The sequence below is a fragment of the Pteronotus mesoamericanus genome, unplaced genomic scaffold (assembly GCF_021234165.1).
Source record: "Pteronotus mesoamericanus isolate MK-2021 breed Mesoamerican mustached bat unplaced genomic scaffold, CSHL_Meso_final contig_100, whole genome shotgun sequence".
In the NCBI taxonomy this organism is placed as follows: domain Eukaryota; kingdom Metazoa; phylum Chordata; class Mammalia; order Chiroptera; family Mormoopidae; genus Pteronotus; species Pteronotus mesoamericanus.
The window spans coordinates 17,101,328-17,124,205 of record NW_026554999.1 but is presented as its reverse complement, the minus strand read 5'-3'; the positions used below and the strand labels follow the sequence as shown (position 1 = coordinate 17,124,205).

General features: G+C 40.3%; 1 protein-coding gene across 4 annotated transcripts in view; it reads left to right on the top strand.

Annotated features, from left to right (window-relative positions):
* ADPGK (ADP dependent glucokinase) overlaps positions 1-22,878 on the top strand; it is a 32,579-nt gene that overhangs the window by 1,902 nt on the left and 7,799 nt on the right. For 2 of the 4 annotated variants that reach the window (XM_054564013.1, XM_054563949.1), the window contains exons 2-4: positions 8,483-8,708; positions 12,219-12,281; positions 18,492-18,612. In XM_054564013.1, the coding sequence (XP_054419988.1) occupies positions 8,483-8,708; positions 12,219-12,281; positions 18,492-18,612 (410 nt within the window). Of the gene's footprint in view, positions 1-4,652; positions 4,849-8,482; positions 8,709-12,218; positions 12,282-18,491; positions 18,613-22,878 lie in introns of those variants that run through there. The other 2 variants (XM_054564080.1, XM_054564155.1) reach the window with 2 other exon arrangements.

Genomic DNA, 22,878 nt, shown 5'->3' with positions numbered 1-22,878 from the left:
TAAAGTAAAGACAGGGTAGCCTGTGTCCCAAAGAAGGATTACTAATTCTTCCAAGGGTGAGGTTCAGAAAAAGCTCTGTCTGAGAAGGTGATGTTCCATTTACTGTTGCTACATCACAAATCACCCCATAACTTGGTAGCTTAAAACATAGTCTTTTTATTATTATCTCTCATGATTCTGAGATTTGATTGGGCTCAGCTAAGTAGTTCTCACTTGGGATCTTGTCCAGTTTCAGTCAGATAATGGTTGGGGTTTGTCCCTGAATATCAACAGGTTCTCTATGTAGCTGTTTGGCTTTTTCACAGCAGGATGAGTGGGTTAGGAGATAGAACGTTCCAAAAGGACCAGGCAGAGCCTTAATGCCTTTTATGATGTAACTTAGAAACACTTTTATCGTAATCACAGGCCCAGCAGGCTTTAAGGGGAGGGGACATAGAATACACGTTGATGGGAAGAATGTTAGCGTAAGGTTGTACAGAAGAACATACAGGATGGGACAGCTCCCCCCCTCCATTAAAGCATTGTTTATAGTAGCAAAAATTCAGTAACTGCTTTTTCCTCTTCGCTGGGAATAGAAAAATGCATAAACTTGTACAGTCACATAATGGAATATTACATTGCAGTTAAAATAAATTTAAAAAGAGCTTCATTTACCAATACCTTGTTTAAAAAAAAGTAAACTACACAAGGCTGTGCATCATGACACACTGGCCATCTTAGAAAATGTATTCTGCTATAGTGACTTGCATGTGATAGGCCCTGGGGAAGAAACGGCATTTCTCCACATGAAGGTGAAGGAATAAATCCACTTGGGCAGAGAGAACCAAATGTTAAAAGAGTACATAATTTGAGAATGCTAAGTAGTCTCTGTGTTTAGAGCAAGGAAGGACCTTATGGTAGAGAGATGTCAAGAAATGATGCCAAGGAGGGCCTTAAATATCAGAGTAAGCAATGGGTTTGTTTATGATCAGGTAAATGATGGAAAATTCTTTGCTGAGAATAACTGATGGGAATGTGAAAGGTAGGTTTTAAGCAGTGGTTCTACTTTGTTTGACTGTTTCATGTCAATTTGTGGGCAACATATCCATTAGTAACATTTCCCATTACCCAAAGGGATTTTTAGCCTAAAGTAGGGACTATGCAAGGGGTATGTGGGAGAAGGTGCAGTACTTGTATAAGAATCCCACTTGGTGTATGTGTGTATTGTAGTTTGACTTCCCAGGAGAATATACATGCACACAGAGATTTATTTACACAACAAAAAATTTAATGTGATTCATAAGAAGGAAAGTATTGAGACCTTGATGCCAGTTAGAGGCCATTGTAGGGTCTATGTTAAGGGAAAAAAAGACCCTTTTCTTCCTTGGAAATGGTGCCAAATGTGAGATTTGATAGGTTGAAAGTGCTAGAGTAAAGAAAGGCTGTCAAAAATGACAGGTTTTTAGTATTTGGGATTTTATAACAACCTTCAGTAGGCAGGTACAGGTATTGTCATCCAGTTTTCACAGATGAGTAAAACTGGGACTTAGAAACATTGATTTGTCCCTGACTACAGTTACCAAGTGCCAGAGGCCCAACTCTAACCCATTCCTGGCTCCTCCATGTCCATGCTGCATTGTTGCCATTAAGAGAGCTTAAGAAAAAAAGCATCAAGGTGGTGGAGGAGTGACTGGAAGTCACACTGACCTCCTCCCAGGACCAATCTGGAATTACAACTAAATTGTGGAGAAATCACCTGGAACAAACAACTGAACAATAACAAGAGAGGAGCCTTATAACCTCGGACAGACAGAAGAATCACCTTTAGCACAACCTAACTGGTAAGAAGTGCAGTAGAGACTCGAGAAGGCAGGCAGGGTGCCCACAGGTGGCAGCACGAGAAGGATATTGAAATGGCCAGTGGGATCCCACTGAGAAGAGTGGGGTCTAAAATGTAAGTTAGGCTGGGGTCTCCAGCCTACAGCACCAGAGCCCAAAAAATATGCAGATAACAGCTAGCAGCAAAAGCAGCGGGGTTGCTCTCTGCCAGAGACAGGCAGCTGGAGATACAAAGAGTCATTTAAAGGGCCAATACATAGATTTTTATTTGCAGCCACTCACCGTGGTCTCCGGCAAAGGCAGGAACAGAGTGGTCTGGAGATGCCTGAGGAGACTGGGTAAGGAGGTTTCAGGGAGAGAACTGAGAGAGTAGCCAGCGGGATCCTGTGACTGATTCATCCCCCATGTGCCAGCAGCCATCTTGGTCAGGCAGACCACTCCCCTGAGTGGCAGCAGTGTGAGAGGACACAATAGCCCTGCCCCAAAGAAGGACTTGGCGCTGACCCTGTAGTGCTAAAACTTGACTCCTGAGTATAGAGTGGCAGCCATAGATAGTAGATCTGTGGCTAAAAGGGGTATGTAGTGAACTAGACACACTTGAGAGGCTGGAGACAGAGGCTTTGGGAAGAAAACGGAGAGAGTAGCCGGCAGGATCCTGGTGCTGACTCCTCCCACATATAGCAGCAGCCATCTGGCTCAAGCCACTGCCCTGTGCAGCAGCAGCAGCATCGTGACAAGACCCAATAACACCGCCCCCAGGAGGGACTGCCGCAACCTGTGGTGTCTAAGCTAGCCTGCTGAGTGCAGAGTGACTAGAATAACAACTGAAGGAGACAGCCACAGACAGTAGATTCCTGGGAGTCTCAAACAGACTGCCTTCGGTCAGGCAGGGTAAACATATGAATCATCAGAGGCAGACCCAGAAAGAAAAAAACACTGGACTCCTCCCATGAAAGTATACACTGCAAATTCAGGAATTCAAGACAGATCAATTTAAAAAGCAGAAGCTAAAAAGAGTCTCACAAATAATGGGAAGACTAAGAAACAGCCCCCAAGTCAGGGAAAGGAAGAATCCCCAGAAAGAACTAAGTGAAATAGAGGCAAGTAAACTATCAGATACTGAGTTCAAAACAACGGTTCTAAGGAAGCTCACTGAGTTCAGTGAGCTCAGAGAGAATTACCAAAAACTACAGGGAAACTACGAGGAACTTACTGCAAACTATATCAGCATGAAAAAGGACATTGACACTATCAAGAGGCAAAAGGAAATGAAGAAAGCAATTTCTGAACTGAAGAACACAGTAAAAAGAATCAAAAGCAGGCTAGATGAAGCAGAGGAACGAATCAGTGAGCTCAATGACAAGGTGGAAAAAAAGCTCTCAGAAAGAGCAAGGAAATGAAAAAAAGACTCCAAAAAATGCAGAAGCATTTAGGGAAATGCAGAACAATCTGAAACGCAGTAATATCCGCATAATAGGGATACCAGAAGAAGAAGAGCAGCAAGGATAGAGAACCTGTTTGAAAAAGTAATGACAGAAAACTTCTCTAATTGGAGGAGAGAAAAAGTCACACAAGTCCAGGAAGCACAGAGGATCCCATTCAAGAGGACCCCAATGAGTCCCAGTTCAAGACACATCAAAGACAAATATCAAAGACACATCATGGCAAATGTCAAAGACAAACAGAATCCTAAAGGCAGCAAGGAAGAAAGAGGTAGTAACATGTAACAGAGCCCCGGTACGGCTAGCAGCTGACTTCTCAACAGAAACACTACAAGCCAGAACGGAATGGCGAGAAATACTCCAAGTCATGAAAAGCGAAGACCTTCAACCAAGATGGCGCTACCCAGCAAGGCTCTTAATTAAGATAGAAGGAGAAACAAGGGGTTTCCCTGACAAAAGAGGGCTAAAAGAATACATCTCCACCAAACCAGCATTGCAAGATACGCTAACAGGACTGCTTTAAGATGAAGAAAAAGAGTCTATGAATACCCAGTTCCTTTCAGAGTCATCAATACTTGATATTACCAGTATTTGTAATACTAATTTGATTGTGACAGTGATGTGTTATTTTAATTGTTATTTTATTATTTGTTGAAACTAAACCTGTTTTTGTATATTTCTTGCCTTTTCTATTATTTTTAAAAAGCTTTAAATGCCTTTCTGGTATTCTTGATGAATTTTTTGATTAAATGTTTGTAGAATTTTTGCCCCCCCCCCAAAAAAGAACAAACTATTAACCCTTTTTTAGATGTGTTGCAGATACTTTTCTATTACTTGTCCTTTAACTTTTTTTAATATGTATATGACTATATAGTCTTAAATGTTGAGTGTAGTCATAACGTCAGTGTTTTACTTTATAGCTTCTGGGTTTGAATATTTTACTTCAGGGTAAGAAAAAGATTATTTTGTATTTTCTCCTAAAACTCCTTAGATTTTACATACTGGTTTTTAACTCACCGGAATGTTTTTTGTATAATGTGTGAAATAGGGCTCTATATTTGTTTTATTTCAAGTAATAGTGGTCCACACACCTTATTTGTTGAATAAGCCTTATTTTCCCCATTGTTTTGAAATATCAATTTAATCTATTACATTGTTAGATAAATATGTTTGTTTCTAGAATGCCCATTTCATAGATCTACTTGATTATTTCTGTGCTGTGTCATGTTGTTTTAATTGCTGAGACTTTATAATGGATTTAAATTTTTTAATATTTTATAATGGATTTTGACATTTAAGAAAATAAAATCAATCTGCATTTTTTTTTTAAAAAAAGAGAAATAAAGAACTCCTACCTTTTGCAGCAACATGGATGGAACTGGAGAATATTATGCTAAGTGAAATGAGCCAGTTGGTGAAAGACAAATACCATATGATCTCACCTATAAGTGGAATCTATTCAACAAAATAAACTAATGAACAAAATAAACCACAGGCATGGAAACATGGAGCTGACTGAAAGTGAGCAGAGGGGATGGGGAAGGAGGATAATGGTGGAAAGAATGAGAAGGGACTAAACAAAGAACAGGTATGAATGATCCATGGACATGGACAACAGAGTGGGAATTGACTCTGGGAGAGGGGGTAGCCTGGGATGGGTGGAGGAGGGCAGGGGGGGGGGGGAAACTGAGACAACTGTAATGAAATAAACATGATTTAAAAAAAATTTTTAAAAAGTGGTTACAGAAAAGGAACCAGTTTGTGGTGGAAGGTAACCAGTTTGGTTTCAGAGGAGGGGAAATGTAACTGCTGTGGGATTTCAAATGAAACTCAGCCATAGTTGTGACTACAAGAGGCTGGAGTTAGGAGTGTATTGGGGAGCAGGGTTGCAAATTTTGGAGACACCAGCACTTAGGTTGAAGCCACAGTGGATAGCTTCACCCAGGGAGAGAACCAGAAAGGAAGGTAAATGATAAGGGTGGCATTTGGAAGGGCGCCAGCATCCTAGCAGATGGTGGATAAGAGCCAGAGAAATAAAGGATAGGAAGAGTTTCAAGAAGATGGTCAGTGCCAAGCCCACTACCACATCTTTCTAGAATATGGCCCAAAGTAGACCCTGGTATCTAAGCATCATTGGGTGAATGATGAGCCCATCATCTTTCGGAACAATCAGTTTATGTTTCTCCATACCTGCCTTTACCCTGACCTTTGAAACCTATCTTGCTCTTCTCCTGTGTTCAGACTCTCAGTTCAAACTCTTATCAGCGTTCTTCTCGTGTCCAAACACAAGGTTAATCCCTTCATTCACATCTTTTCTTGTGCATGCTCCGTGCTTGGGCTTCAGTGTCAGATAAACCTGGGTTTGAAACTGGCTTGTCCAGTCATGGCCTTTGGGACGTTAGAGCACTCAACTTTTCTCAGCTGAAAATAGTGATGACTACTGACTGCTTTCCTGTTGTACGACGTTTTGCAAATTGGTGTGATCTGTCTGAAAATGTCTGCCTTATTTCTCCAAAGCACCATCCAGTGGTCAGCCCGGGGGCCATTGCCCCTTCCCTTTTGGATTTCTACTGTTTCATATCTTGTAGAGACTATGATTAGCTCTTGTAATATCTCAGTGTGGTGTTACAGCTAAAATATAACTCTAGGAAACATTTTACAGATAGTGAAACAAAGGGAAGTGGTAAGAACCTCTGTTCTTGCCTTTAAGGAAATTGAAGTCTAGAAGGGGGAACTATGTCCCCCTGCCTCCAGCCCATATCTAATATTAGGTAAGTCCCCCTGGTTCCCAGTACCCTCTATGCTCACCCCCTTAGCCTCTTTGAGCTTTCAGCATCTGTTGCCTTGCTTTATTTTCCAGTTATTTCACCCATATTTGTGTTTTCTCTAAACTCACATAATCTTTGACACATTTCTTACGAAAGTGTGAAATTCTCTGTCACATGGGCATAATTTTTTCTTCTGATTCTTTTGTCCCCTCCTCATGTTGATTTCCCCTGATAGTGAAGCACCTTAACCTGTAAGCAATGTGCCTGTTTACATTTTAGTATGCTGTTGAATGAGGTAAGTGCAGAGAAGGTTTCTTGCTCTGGTTAAAGTTTAATAAAATATAACTAAAAAGCACATGTGAAAAGTACTGAGATTGGTATCTGGCACATAGTAGATGTTAAGTGATCTTTTTGTTTTTGTAAGCTACCAAATACATAGTTTCCCTCTATATGATTGTTTCCCCCCTAAAATTCACGACATGATTGGGGGGTGGGTAAAAAATGTTCCTATGGTACATTTTTTTAATTCAAAATTAGTACTGTTGTGTTAGTCTTGTGTCGCACAATATAGTGAATGTTCTTTCAGTTTTGTTTTGTAACTTTTGCAAATTCAGCTTCCTCACTTATCTCTGAAGAATCAAACTTTAAGATCTCAGCATAACTAGATACGAAGGTGATGTGTTTATTGAAGTCATTATTTCCAAATATGGGTGTTGCTCAGTATCTGAATTGTTGCTGACCAGACACAGGACCCAAATCTGTGTGGATACATTTTTCTGTATAGAGCGGTTTCGTAGAAATAGTATCTCTTGCTATCCAAGCCCTCACTGTCTGAAACTTGGGAACCTACTAGAGCCTGAGAGCCAGGGATACCTGTATTCCTATTAAGATTCTCCCTTCAGACATTCAATGTTGCATTCCATAGAAATACAGGACACTGCATGAGGTGGAGTTGGGACAAGTTTACAAAGTGTCTTTGGCTTATTACGTAAGGCTATGAAAGGAATGTGTTTTAAACATATTGTTCAACACCTGCCCCATGCATGTTGCTGTGCTTTACACTCTGAAAGGCATGCTTGCATTCAGAGCTTTTCCAGTTGACCAGAGTTATAATGTGCCTTTGACTTTAAAAGAATAAGAAAGTGGGTATTTAAATGTTTAAATTTTTGTAGGCAAAAATCTTTTCAAAAACATGGGATCCATGGAAGGGGAATTAATAAAAGAAATCTTATGACAAGGATGCAATCAGTTCGTGTCATGAGGAGGGCTGTGTCTTCCTTATCCATGGAAGCCTTACTTGCGTGTTGTAAATAATATCTAGCCTGTATATATGAACCTTTAAAATTGTTATTTGCTAAGTTATAAAGGTAATGCATGTTTGTAAACATTAGAAATACAGCTAATGAAAAATAAAATTCCTCTCCCTTACCACAAACTCATTCCTCTTGTTAGATTTTGCAACCATTTATGATGCAATGTGTTAATTTCCAGATCAAGAGATTTTCTTAGAGCAACCAAAAGGGAAACAGCTATGTATTTCACCCTAAAATTCAATCCATTGAGCCTTCTTTATTGATGAGTTTGAAACCTTGTTTCAAAGCTCCCCAGAATTAACGTGGGAGCTCAGCTCCCCTTATCACCAGGAGCTGTTTTGATTGGCCTGCTGTGAGCCTTGCTCTTCTCAGAGGCTGGGAGCTGCCTGTGTGATCATCCAGCCCTGCTGCCAAGAATGACATTTCCAAAAGGCAGAGGCAGGATTAGTGACCAGGGGCAAGGGGAGGGGGTGGGTAGGAAGACCTCATCTAGCTACCAAATTTGGCCCTTCTCTTTTAAGGGATGGCTCTTCGCTAAGAAACACTAACAGTATGAGCCAGAACTGTCCCTGCACACATAGGAGAGGCCATGCCAGACAACTTTAATTCTTTATAATTTCCATGGAGCTAACCTGGTGATGCAGCACTTGCCTCTTTCTTTGCACTATTCCTAAGTGTATATTAACTTATTTAATCTTCACAACAGCTCCATGAGTTAAATACTCATATTATGCCATTTTATAGATGAGGAAACTGAGACAAAAATTAAAAGTGGCTTGCCTAAGTCACACAGCCAGTGTGAATCCAGACAGTTTGGCTTCACCAGCATTTTCTCAGAAATGCTCTATTTGTGTTACTATGATAGCTCTGTTCTGAGATGCTGAGCACCTATTTTCTCTCTTTGTAACTAGTGTAAAAGTTTGCCAAACTATTGAAGAGAGTCCTGTGTTCTGATCCTAAGACATATATTCAGATAGTCTTCCCTCTGCTATGTGTTCTTTCCAGTTCAGGTTTCAGATCCATTTCATCTGTTTTTCTTTTTGAATACAGTTCTCTGAAACATTTCCTTGTTGTGAAATACAAAGCAGCTGCCCCCCGGGGCTTCTGCTCATTTCTTTCACGTCTCTGTCCTTCCTTCCAGAGTCAATGCATGTGTGGATGTGGTGCTCTCAGGGGTGAAGCTCTTGCAGGCACTTGGCCTGAATCCTGGGGATGGGAAAGATCACTCCATCCTGCATTCAAGGAATGATCTGGAAGATGCCTTCACTCACTTCATGGGGAAGGGAGCAGCTGCAGAGCGCTTCTTCAGCGATAAGGAAACTTTCCATGACATTGCCCAGGTTGCATCCGAGTTCCCAGGAGCCCAGGTCTGTTTGGTTCACCAGTAGTAAGTTAAGATAGGGTGGGAGCCCTGACTGGTTTGGCTCAGTTGGTTGGGCATCATCCCACAAAGCAAAGGTCGCCTGTTCGATTCCCAGTCAGGGCACATGCCTGGCCTGCAGGTTCGGTCCCTGGTTGGGGCATATACGAGAGGATTCATCAATGTTTCTCACATGGATATTTCTCTTCCTCTCTCTCTCTCTCTCCCTCTCTCTAAAAATAAATAAAATCTTATTTTGGGGGTGGTGGGAAAAGATAGCTTTTTTACATTGTTCCTAGAAGCAACCAAGCAACTTTTTCCTCCAGTTTGCCCCAAGGGGATTGTTGGGAATCCAATTCTGCAGTGTTTTCTCTTTTGTAAAACGGTGTATCTGACCTTCCATTAACTCTGTTGTTTTAAGTCAGATCAATTCAGCCAGAATTTATGAAGCATATTTACTAAAGTTTTGGTTCTGGTTCATCCATTTACATTGCATGTTACCCAAGTTTAAGGGAGGAATGCTATCTACTAACTGGTTTGGGTATTGCTTGTGACAGGACTAGTCTTTCCTGAACAGAAGACAAAGCCAAACCCACAGGGAACTAGTTCCAGCCTTTGTCTGGGAAAGGGGCAGCTGGGGCCTCACGCCTGGTCTGCTGGTCCATAGCAAGGTTTCTGCACCTCAGCACTATTGACATTTTGGACTAAACAGTTCTTTGTTGTGGGGGGTTTCCTGCACATTTTAAGATGTTTAGCAGCCTCTCTGGCCTCTCTCCACTAGATGACAGTAGCACTCCCTCTTTTCCCCAATGGTGACAGTTAAAAATGTTTCCAGGGGAGAGGAGGAAGTACAGTCGCCCCTGGTTGAGAACCACAGGGCTAGATTGGTGGTTTCGAAGTTGAGCACATTCTCTCAACTAATTGAGATTCCTGGGCCCTGCTCCTAAAGTTTCTGATCCAGTGTACGTGAGATAGCACCCAAGAATTTTACCCTTCCAGCAAGTTTTCTCGTTACAGTGATGCTTTTGTTCTGAGCACCTTGTCTTCAGGGTTCTAACCTGTCGGAGATAGAACTAGGGGACCCCAGGCCCATCTGGTGGTCAGAAGCAAAGCTCTGGGGCCTGCATCATCCAGACAGCTTCTGCGAGACTCACACAGAGTTAAGAGAGTACCGAGACGGAGAGCGCACCGTGGCTTCAGGCCTGGGCCCAGCACGCCTGCTGGTACAAGTGCCCTCATGCCTCTTGAGGTCGAGTTTGTTTTTGTTTTTTGCATAGCACAAAATGCTTATTTTTATTAGTCACGTCCATTCTTACTGCACTCCCCCTGAATAAGATCTCAAACTTTAATCAGAAACTGAACTCACTATTTTTTCCTTACATGTGTTCTTCTTTCTGTGTTTCCACCTTCCAGCTAATTTCAGCAGCAGACCTTAGTCAAACAGATTAACCAGTCCGGTTCAGTCCACCCTTTCCCTTGTGTCTTGAGGTCGAGTTTTGGTAGTTTAAACATCTCTCTACCCCACTGTACCCCACCCCTAATTCTTCTTACCTAAACTCTTCCTTTGGCTAGACACCTAAGTCTCGGTGTGACTTACTAGAGTAGCTCTTAATGCCATTTTTAATTGATACCTTTCACAGGCTGTTCTTTATGACCACTTTTATTTTGATAATTTTTAAGATTTTCAAGTTTTTTTTCCTTTGAGACTGCCCATTTGAACATTGAAAGTGGGCATGGACATTACCCAACTGAGTTTCTGAAGGAGACAGCAGCTGTTAAAATTTCAGTTACTATTGTTTTGCAGCTGAATACAGTAGTGAGATTTTATTCTCTTAGGAAGTAATCTTGATCATTCTAACACGATGATGAGTCTCCTGCTTAAAGTCTTTGTGATGTTGTATTTAAATCACCAACTTGATTTCCATTGTATTCTCTCTAACTTGATCCTGACTTGTTTCATAACAAAAAAATTCTTTTTTCTATAGAACTTTACCTAGCTTTTAGATCATCCAAATTTTTTCTTAACCTTGTAAAACCTAAAATGTGTTGTTTATCTTCTACTATGGTGATGCTTCATTTGGTGCCTTTTCAAACTCCCTTGAAATAGGTTGACTGATTAAACAGCAGTTAATAACTATTACATGAGAACTGTAAAATCTATAACCTCATAGAATCTTAATATTTCCCCTAAGATATTTAGTAAATTCTAGCCATTGCAGTTAAATAAAAAATTAAGGTAACATGTTAAAAGACCATTTTTAGCCTATATAACACAGAAAGTTTTAAATTTATCCATAGAAAGCTGTTACTGCCCCACCTGAATCCAGTAATTGGTTGACAAAACCCTGGCATCAAGTGATGTCTAGCATCTAGAATCGAGTTATTTATTTGGTTTATGCCTCTGTGTGGGACTGAAGACTAGGTAGCATTCTGTTGATGAGGCTTAGCAGCTTTCATAATAGAACATCAGTTTTATCTCCTGCTTGTCAAGTTTCCAAAGCACATGAACTCATCCTTAGTCAACAGCGTGGAGTAGCAGCCTTGAATTACCTCTTCTCCAGCTCTAGGTCCTTGGCTTAGAGATGTGATATTTAGGAGACAACATTTTCTCCTTGGAAAGCTTCTGTGTTTCCCTCCACATCAGTGTGTTTCTTCTTTTCTCAAAATTTAGCAACAAACATTTACTGAGCACTTATTGTAAAAAAAAGGGAGCCCCTGCCTTGAAGGAGCTAGACATGTACCCAAATGATAATAGTCCAAGTGGACAAGGGGTGGAATAGGGTTTGTTCAGAGTGTAGAGTTAGCAAGGGCTCTGTAATCCTGTCTGGAAGGGGTTTGTGGAAGCTGATTAGGCAGTGGACGAAAACGACTAGAAGGCACTGCAGAAGAGGTGATACTGCAGCTGATTCTTGAGAAGTGATCTGGGATTTACCAGTATATGAGGACAGGTGTCATCCAACCAAAAATATGTGCTAAAGGCACAGAGAGAGGAAGGCAGACTTGGAGAACTGCAGGCGTTGTGAGGAAGGAAAGGGCAGAGAGGAAGGTGACAGGAGAGCAGGGACAGATAAAGAAAGGCCTTGTGTGCTTCACATAAGACTTGGGTTTTAGTTCATTATACTGTTTATTGGATGATTATCAGGGGGAGAATAACATAATTATGTACTCATTTTAGAAGGATTACAGTGTAGAATACAAGATCTGTGAACACTTTTTATCTTTCCTTTATCTGTCTGGCTGCCTGGAAGCTCGAGGCCAAATTTGATCCACAGTTAAGGCAATCATACTAGTTTCCATGGTTAATGTATTTGTTTTCTTCACATTTCCTTGTAACTCATAGTCAATTAACCTATGGGTTTAATGTCTTATTAACCTTACATGTGTGTCCTTGTAAAGTCACCTCAACATTTTTTTGGAAAAAATAGACTAAAGTAATTCAATAAATTAAAAAATTATTAAGCTTGGGTAACATAGTTGCACTTGAAGTACTCTCTAATAACCTTGAACTATCTTACAGCACTATGTAGGAGGAAATGCAGCTTTAATTGGACAGAAATTTGCAGCCAACTCAGATTTAAAGGTAGGTCAAATTCCCAGATTAAAACCTTTCCCTTTCTCTAATTTTTGGTAATTTTAGGAGCAAGAATGAGTATCTGTTCCTGATTCAACGTATGGACCACCTACTATGTGCCAGATCCTGGGCCTTATGTTATGAGCCAATGTAATAATAGCAGGAGAGTTGTAGCAGCTAGTGCTTCCTGGGTGCTTACTTTGTGCCCAACATTTCTTTGCCTTGTATTGTCTTTAGTGATTTACATGGACTACATCGTGTAATTCTTGCAAAAGCCTCTAAGCCTAATTGATACTGTTGTTGGTACTATTTATTGCCTTTCCACATGAAGTTTGAGGCATAGAACAACACAGCTAACAAGGAATGGAACCATTCTAACCTAGTACCCTGAGTCCATGTTCTTAAGTACTGTGTCAAGTTACGGTTACGAGTCAGTGCCTATGCCTGGGGATTATACAGTGATGAGAACAAACTTCGTTTGTTGTATTGCTGATCTTACTGTTGAAAAATGAAGTCCACCAGATAGAGGTCAGTAGCAGGGGGCATCTTTAAGTCTTCAGCCATTAGTTTAATAGAATTCAGAGTTACTACTGTTCAGAATATCTGAGTTAGAAGGTTCTTTTGCTATGAGTGGAATAGGCTGGAGCCGGGAGGCCAGCAAGGAGGTTATTGCTGTTGCCCCACTGTAAAATGATTACGATTTGGGTGAGAGCGGCCGGTAGAGGAGAAACTCGTCTATCTAAAGCCTACTAAAACGGAATTACTTGGTGCTAGCCCATACCTGGGGACAAAGAAGATAAATTTAACAAAATAGAGAAAAGGAACCATAAACAGTTTGCGGGAACCAGCCTGAAAATAGAAATATGGGTCAGGACAGAGAATCAAAAAGCCCAGAGGTGGGCCCAGTATACAGAGAGATGAGCAGCACCTTGTGGGGAGGAGGGTGGGATTTATATGGAGCTACACTGTACAGCAGGAGATGGATGTGCTTAGATGTGGAGAGATGTTGACCTCCCCTTGAGAGAGAGCATTTGCTGCTGTTTCCTGCAGAAGCTGGGCCTGGGACCAGTCTCATTGGAAAGCTTTCTGGTAAAACAAGTCTGGCCTTGGTATGAGACTGAGGACAGAAAAGAGATATGTCACACCAATCTGATGAAGTAAGGTACTGTCACCCTTTTAAAGGTGAAAGACAAGGTCCAGAGATGTGAAGTAATGTGCCCAAGGCCACCTAGCCAGGAAATGAGAGAGCTGGGATTCAAAGGCCAGGCTCTTCCTTGACCTCACCATCCTATAACTGCTCTCATTCAGTTTCACTTGCCAAAATAGGATCATCTGAGAACTACCAGAGTTTAAGAACTAGGCATTTCCAAAGGTAATAAATAATAATAATAATAATAGCAGCTAACATTTACATAGTTCTTGCTATATGCCAGGTACTCTTTCAGGTGTTATATACAAGTATATATACTCATTTAATGTTCAGAATGCCTTGTAAGGGAAATCATATTATCTCCAATTTGTAGATAGCAAAAATGATGTTTGGAAAAGTTAAAACTGTTCAAGGTCACATAATAAGGGGTAGAGCTGGGATTTGAACCTAAGCGATCTATCTCCAGAGTCCATTATTTTAATAACTGCTATATATTGTGTCTCGAAAGTACACTCTGGTGAATATAGCAAAGGCAGAAATAGTGGAATGGTGGAACAGAAGCCAGAAAATAAGAGGAGAGAATGCCTTTAGAAAATATATTTGTGAAGCGTTTGATAAAATCCAGCACCCATTTATGATAAAAACTAAGCAAAGTGGGAATAAAGGGAACATACCTCAACATAATAAAGGCAAACCCATAATATGACAAACCCACAGGCAACATCATACTCAATGGACAAAAACTGTAAGCATTACCCTTAATATTGGGAACAAGACAGGGGTGTGTGCTTTAAAAAAATGGGGCAGAGAAAGAGAAGGAGAAAAAAAATATACTTGTGGAGTTTAACTAATAGGAATAATGTTGGATTTCATCAAATGCTGCTTCTGCATCTAATAAGACGATTGTATGGATTTTTAAATTGTTTGGTATATGGTAATTACATTTTGATTTTCAAATGTTGAACCAACCTTACATCCCTGAGGTAAACCCATTCGGTTCTGATACATTTGTTGTCCTTTTTATGTATGGTTAAATTCAGTTTACTAAAATTTTGTTTTAAATTTTTATGTTAATTTCCAAGAAGGATATTGGTCTGCATTTTTCTTGTATGTCTGGTTTTGACATCAGGATATACTGACCTTAGAATGAGTTAGAAAGTATTTCAATTTTTTTAAAAAAGATTCTGTAGAATTGGTATTATACCATCCTTAAATGTTCATAGAATTCACCAGTGAAGCCCCTCTAGACCTGGCGTTTTTGATGGGAGGTTTTTAATAACTTTGATTAAAAAAAAAAAAGTATAGAGAAATTCAGATTTTCTTCTTTTTTGAGTGAGCTTTAGTAATTTTATCCTTCAAGGAATTCGTCCATTTCTTCTAATTTGTTGAGCTTATTTGGCCTAAAACTTCCTTTACCCTTTTAAGATCTTGAGAATCTGTGGTGATATTATCGCTCATTTCTGATACTGGTAAATTAATGTTTTTTTCCTTGATCAATTTGGCTAGAGATTTATCAGTTTTATTGATCTTATCAATTAATAATGAGGGGTTTTTTTGTTTCATTGATTTTTCTGTATTGTTTTTCTCTTTTTTTATTGGTTTCTGTTTACTTTGACTTTAATTTGCTCTTTTTCTAGTTTCTTAAGATAGAAGCTGAAATCATTGATTTGAGACCTTTCTTGTTTACTGATACAGGATGTTTAGTGCAATAAATTTCTCCTTAAGAACTGTTTTAGCTGCATCCACAGGTTTTGATGCATTTTATTTTCCTTTGGTCCAAATGTTTTTTAATTTCCCTTTGATTTCTGGAAATAGGTTGTTTAGTGGCCCATCCATGGCCTACTTAGAAGTGTATTATTTAATTTCTAAATGTTTGGGGATTTTCTGGGTATATTTCTGTTACTGATTTCTATTTTAATTCCATTGTGATCAGAGAATATGCTTCTCTGACTCCATTTATTGAGACTTTTTTGATGGCCTAGAATATGGTATATTCTGTTAATTGGGTAGAGTGTTCTATAAATGTCAATTAGACCGTGCTGGTTGAAATTGTTGTTAGAGCCTTCTATAGTCTTACTGATTTCCCATCTACTTGATTTATTAATTATTGAGGGAGGGTATTGACATCTTCACTTAAAATTGTGGACTTACCTATTTCCTTTGCAGTTCTATTAACATTATGCATTGTGTACAGTATTTTTAAAAAGATTTTATTTATTTATTTTCAGAGAGAAAGGAAGGGAAGGAGAAGGAGAGGGAGAGAAAAACATTGACGTGTGAAGGATACATTAACTCTTGCATGCCCCCAGCTGGGGAGTTGGCCTGCAACCCAGGCATGTGCCCTGACTGGGAATCGAACTAGCAGCCTTTCAGTTTGCAGACCAGCACTCAGTCCCCTGAGCCACATCAGCCAGGGCTCTCATACAGTATTTTTAAGCTCTGTTATTAGATGTATAAGTATTTAGGATTGTTATATCCTCTTCATGAATTGGCCCCATTATCATTACCAGGATAAAGAAAATTATTTTATAATATTCTTTGCTTTGACATCTGTTTTGATTAAAATAGCCATTCCAGCTTTCTTTTGATTAGTGTTAGCATGATATATCTTTTTTCATCCTTCTGCTTTTAACCTATTTGTGTCTTTATATTTTAAATGTATTTCTTTTAGGCATCATATAATTGGGGTTTGCTTTTTAGTACACTTTGACAATCTTTTTTATTTGGATTTTTAGACCATTTACATTTTTTAAAAAATATTTTTTATTTATTTTTAGGTAGAGGTAAAGGGAGGGAGAGAGGGAAACAAACATCAATGTGTGGTTGCCTCTCACGCGCCCCCTACTGGGGACCTGGCCCACAACCCACACATGTGTCCCAACTGGGAATCGAACCAGTTACCCTATGGTTTTCAGGCCAGTGCTCAGTCCACTGAGCCACACCAGCCAGGGCTAGACCATTTACATTTAATGTGATTGTTGGTATGTACATCAGGTTAGGTTTAAATCTGACATCTTGGCATTTGTTTTCTGTCTCATCTCTTTATCTTCCCTTTTTCTTCTTTTTCTACACTCGTTTGGATTATTTTCTATGATGTCATATTATCTTCTCTGGCTTATTAGCTATAATTCTTTGTTTTGTTATTTTAATGGTTACTTTAGGATTTATAACGTACATTAGCTATCACAGTCTGATTTGCATACCACCACATAGAATGTGAGAACTTTAGAACAGTGTACTTCCGTTTCTCCAATCTTATCTTTATATTATTATTATTGCTGTTTAGTTTAGACATCTTACAGATTTCACAGTATGTTGTTAATATTTTTAAGTAGTTAATTATCTTGAGGATATTTAAACATAAGAAAGAGATATTACTTACTCAGACATTGCTGATCCAGCACCATTCCTGGCGCTCTTCATTCCTTTGTTCAGAGCTGTATTTCTTCGAATATCATTTTCCTTCTGCCTGAGGGATTTCCTTTCACATCTCTTGTACAGGCCTGCTGGTGAGACATTCTTTTCAACTTGTATATCTGGAAACTCTTTTAAGGTAGTTTGCTGAAGCATTTGTAGGGCTTACTTAGTCTTTTTCCTGTTTTTTAGGGATTACTGTCCTTTGTTGCCCGATGTCCAAATGTTTTGAAAACCATTATTGCATATATTTTATCTGTTTTCCCTTGATATTTCAGGCAGGAGGGTAAACTGGCTCTTGTTACCTCATCTTAGAAGCTGAAGTCATATCCCAGAATTAGAGAAAGAAAATAAAATGGTAGGGGCGAGACTTTTCAGAATTGGCAGATAATGGACATGCATCAAGGCATAAAGGGGACAGGGGTGTATATTCACCCCAAAGCTGGTGTTTCTCAGATACATGAAAGTTCCTCTGCACAAATAAGCAGTTAATTAGCAAGTAAAAGTGCCTTTGAACCTCCTGGGTGGAGCGAATTAGTTCTGAAAGTGCTGTGGTCTCTGGGTACTTTCCTTTATATTCTGGTCCAAGCCCTTGTTGGTCAGTAATTTTGAATCTGTTAACCTGGCTCTGAGTGGTGTCTGGAGCCGGCAGGGCAAAAACGGCAGCAGTGTGGAATGGGTTCTAAAAGGAGTAGCCTGGGAGAGGCCCAGGTCAGAATGGAAGGGTTGCAGACTACCTGTTCCCAAACTTTCTGAATTGAGGTGCTTTTTAATTATCATATTTGGAAGCGTAGCCTGTCTCATAACAGCTAAGTATAGTAGGGAGCCTGATTCCACATACCAGGTCAGCTGGTTGTGGGAGGGTATTGGGATCCTTGAGATTGGTTCTTTTCTATACTGCGTAAAATTCCAACAGAATTGTTTTCAGTATCCCGTATCTGTTTGCCTATACAGGATGTGAGTGAATAAAGAAAAAGAGAAAGTAGGGTAGGGTGTGTTAGTCTGTCATAATAACAAAATACCATAGACTGGGTGACTTAAAACAAAAATTAATTCTCTCACAGTTCTGGAGGCTGGAAAGTCTAAGATCAAGGTCCCAGCAGGGTTTAGTCTCTGGCGAGGGCCCTCTTCCCGGGCTGCAGATGGCTGTCTTTTAGCTGTAATCTCATATGGACTGACTTCAGTGTCTGTGGTAGGGGGTAAGAAGAAATCTCTCTTATAAGGCTACCGGTTCTGTTGGGTTAGGACCTTATTCATATGACCTCATTTAGCCTTAATTTCCTCCTGAAAGCTCTATTTCCAAATACTATCACATTGGCAATTAGACTTTAACATACGAATTTAGGGGAGGACACAAACAGTGAGTCCCTAACAGGATGTATCGACACAGCAGCAGCATAGGTACCTGTCTAACACGGGTGATGTGGGTCTTTTGTCAGCCTCTCATTTCTGGGCACATTGTGGCCATATGCTCAAGGCCTAAACCCTGATTATAGCCCCCATTGCATGTCTCCAAACTAGAAGCTTCTAGAATTAGATTAGGATCCCAGTATTTTGTTAAAATGAGAAGTGGCCTGGATGTACCTTTTCAGTTACTATAGAGATTCCGTGGGAAAAGGGACAGGTCTGATAGACTTCATATTTCTCATCTGCAGGTTCTTCTTTGTGGTCCAGTTGGTCCAAAGCTGCATGAACTTCTTGATGACAACATAGTTGTTCCACCAGAGTCACTGCAGGAAGTGGATGAGTTCCATCTCATTTTAGAGTATCAAGCAGGTAAGAGAAATGAGTACGTAGTAGTGTAAGACATGTCAGAGGAGTCTGGTATTGTTAGTCTGAGGTGTGACTGTGCTAAAAATTTATCCGTGAGAGTTAGTAGGATCCTGTTCGCTTTATAAAGGTTTCCTGTGCTGATCCTGGCCATTGTCTCAAGGGAGAGTGCTAGAGTATTACGACAGTGAAGAAAATTCCCAGGTCTACAAACAGTTGATCTGAACCCAAGAGAAGTCAGGCTATAGACAGCAGGCATCTTGAATAAAAATGAAAATGCACTGAACATACACCTATAAAGTTTTCTTTATTACTGAGGAAAGAACAGGGCAGATAACATCTGCTCAGCTCTGTGCTGGACTCTGCCCTAGGCATTTCTGGCCAACTGTTTCAGGCTTCTTAGAATTGGTTCTAGGCCTCTAGCAAGCTTTCTGTGAAGTAGTTTGTTTTCTCTTGGGTGTGTAACAGCACATACCATTTTCCATTCTGTAATGTTTCAGTGTTTTATCACTCCCAACCACCCCTTCCTTCCCTCCCCCAGTAGATTTTATGTTAGATGCTGCAGATTTGATTTCTGAAAGAATCCTAAATACCTGAACGTAATGTTTATTTGATTCTGTGTGTTTTGCTGTGGTATCTTTCCTCTGCTCAGAAGTCAGCCTCTTAAGTTTCTGATTCAACGCATTAATCCAAGTAAAAGACTGAAGCATCAAAGCGGACTAATTGGTACCTTAAAGCAGTACTTACTTAATATGCTTCAGTGAACTGCTTCCAAGTCAGACAATTAAGGAAACCTCACCTACTAGAGTGATTATAATTAACATAAGAGAAATATAGTGCTCCTTGAAAATTATGCCTTTCTCCAAGAACAAAAAGGGAATTGTTCCTTGTTCAGTCAGAAAAGTTAGGAAGGTCAGGGTCTGAAAATTAGGGACAGAATGTTGGGGTAAACAGTTGACATTTAATAACAGACAGGTTTTGAGTTTCTCTGTTTTAGTTTCTCCCTACTGCCTGAATGTTGTATTGAGGATTAAGAGAGGTTAGTGTGTTTAAAGTACTGTGAGCTGCTTTATGAAAGGCATGAACAAGACTGTTGACTAGAAGGCTCAGGTTAACCATAGTTGTCCCTTTGATGTGCTGCTGACTCACTTCCATTTCTGTGGGCACTCATGTCATTTCCTGGTTCTTGGTTTCAATCATTTGCCCTGGAGACCAGAGAGTGCAGAGACTGATTTCCTCACCAAGACGGCCGTTGGATTTGACAGGCGTGCCTTGTATGTAATTCAGAAGATGGCACTGCTTATCTTGACAGGAGATTGTCTTTATCCTTGGGATTATAAGCTTCATACTTCAGTTTTTTGTTTTCTCAGCCATATTTTCTTAGTACAAAACAGTGACCTTTTATTAAACAGTGTGAGGTCACACTTCTGTCAGCCCCTGGAGGAAACCTGGTCTGGCGGTTGCAGCCATTGGGTCAGCTCTCCAAACAGAAATCCATCCCCTGCTTCTCTCTGACCTGGGTGAATAAAGTACCAGAGGGGACTTGTCAACTTTTTTCCTCCTCCTCTCCTGCCAGACTTCTCCAGAGAAGCTTATTTTCAGGCTTTGGGCTGGCGATCCACTGAGCCATTACACAGGTTTTGCTGATTTGCTGGCTGAAGGACAGGTTGATAAGTTGAGAAATAATCACTTAAAAAAATTCAAAGCTTTGTCCGAAAAGAGGGTCATTAACTATTGTTAGAGGCTCACCCTGTCTGAACTTCAGTCACTTTGCTTCTCAGGCTGCTCCATCAGTCTCTTGTCCTTTGGAAACAGCCAATGAACAGCTATTTATTTTTGCCTCTCTCACTTTTATCCTGAAGGAATTGATTTATTTTGAATGCTGTGTGGCTCTTTTTTCCTGGGTTAAGTTAGGCAGTGCTTCTTGGCAGCTTTACTCTTAAAGGGCCAGTTCCAGGTCTTGCCCTATGGAGAATACTAATGTCGTGTATTTTCCCCCTTGTGTAGTCTCATTAGTTGGGGAAATAATTGGACTTGGAGTTCATACCCATATTTTTCGTTGTTGTAGGCATTAGAGTTTTAAGTCTGTTCTCTTACTCATGTATCTTGCCGTTCATTCATGTGGCTGTGCACCAGGAGTAGGAGTATGATGATAGTAGAAGAGACGGCTCTGCCCTCTGCTCACTGTCCCCTCTGCAGGAGATGGACTCCTGAACAAATGACTGCAAAGTGGTATGCCGAGTCCTATAACTGGGTGTAGCTCTGGCCCAGGAAAGGAAATAATTGGGCCTTCTTGGGGTGGCAGAGTTAGGAAAGGCTACATGGGAGGTTGTTCTAGTGTCTGATCTTTAAATGAAGCAGAGCTGGAATACTACACTCAGCTCTGTAGACCACCACAGGGTATTTTCTTTGAACCTGGGCCAGGAGCTAAGAAAGGAATTTAGTTTTAACAGATGTAACCATTGCTTTGGGGTTCAGTAAATAGGCACTGTCTTTTATTTTTGTTTTCATAGATTTTTGTATAAGTGACTCACATATGTTTTTCAGAGGAATGGAGTCAAGAAAGCTGCGCTCAAAGCAAAGGAAGGATGGGTTCTCCTGAGTTTGACCATTGCTCTGTAGTAAGCCCCACACGCACTCACCATGAAGAGGCAGGGCTGCTGTTTGGATATGCCCGTTGCAGAAAGGAAGGAGGTTGCTAACTGCAGTTGGCATGTCACCTGCAAGCTGAGGAGAAGCCTTTCTGAAGGAATATCCAGTAAATGCATTGGGTTGTCCAAAAAGTCTCTTACTTTTTTCCTGTGCAATGGCTCTAGTAGTGCTTAGTTGTCTTTGACTTCTTTCGAAACAATTTTGTTAGATTGTATTGTGGCAGCTATCATATCAGCATGCATTTAAAAGAAAAAAACTTACCAAATTAGTGAATTTTTGTGCAGCCATTTTAATACTAAAGGTGAAAGAAATAATGCAACATTTTTGGCCTATTATGCTTTATTATTTCAAGAAAGGTAAAAAACGCAACTGAAATACAAAAAAAGGTCTGTGCAGTGTGTGGAGAAGGTGCTGTGACTGATCGAATGTGTCAAACAAAAGTAGTTTGCCAAGTTTCTTGGTGCTATTGACATTTTGCCAATCTTTGCAGTTGGGGCTTCCCATTGTTATGCATTGGAAGCTGTTTAGCAGTATGCTATGGCAACTGCCCACTAGAAGTCAATAGCAGGAGATAGCCAACATATTCAGAATATCCAAATCAATAAAGTTACTAGTGAAAATGAAAAACATGTCTTTTGTCTTACAGGAAAAAAATGTAACGGACTTTTTGGCCAATCCAATAATAGAAACCAAATCTTTCTACTAGGTTTCAGTGTATGGACTTTCATTTTATAAATGAAATTTATAAAATTTCCCCATAGTGTCCAAGTTGGTGGTAACCTGCTTCTCCCCACCCCGTTATGGACAAGGAGGTGAGCTCTGTGCAGTAAAGCCTCTGATCGCGACGCTTCACCAAGTGAGCTCAGAGAGAGCCTTTCTCACCTTTCCTGCTTTAGGACTCACACTCCTCTCAAGTAGTGGGCAGCTTGTGGGGTCTTAATTAGTTAGTTCTCCACCTACTGCATGTCAGGATCTTCAGCAGTGAGACCTCACCACCTGCACTTTAAAAAAAATGTTTATTGATTTTAGAGAGAGAGAGGGAGGAAGAGAAACACTAGTTTTTATTCCACTTATTGATTCATTCATTGGTTGTTTCTTGTATGTGCTCTGACTGGGGATTGAACTGCAACCTTGGCATATTGGGACGATTCTGTATCCTACTGAGCTACCTTGCCAGGACCAAACAGCTGCACATTTAAAGCTAGGTTTTCCAGGGGATTCTGATGCATGGCCAGTGCTGAGAGCCACTCCTATAAATGAGCACAGACTCCAAAATCCTCCCCCTGCAAGGAGACCCACCCAAGGATGGATCTAACTCCCCGTGTGGGGGTTGTAACAGATGCTATGGGAACCAGACATGCAGTGTTCCCTTGAAAGAGCTAGCAATCTGTTCGGGAGATATGGCACAAATGTGTGAAAAGTTAAGTAACAACATAGGTTTGACTGCTAGTTCAAAATAATAGAAGAGATAGCTCAAAGCACAATGATTATCAGAAAAGAGATTTTCCTTTCCGTGGTTGCTTAGAGTAGTGAAAGTGTACCTCAGGCCGCAGCAGTCAAAAGCCATTCAGGGAGGAAGCAGCACTTGAACTTGATCTTGAACATTCATTGTTCCAAGCA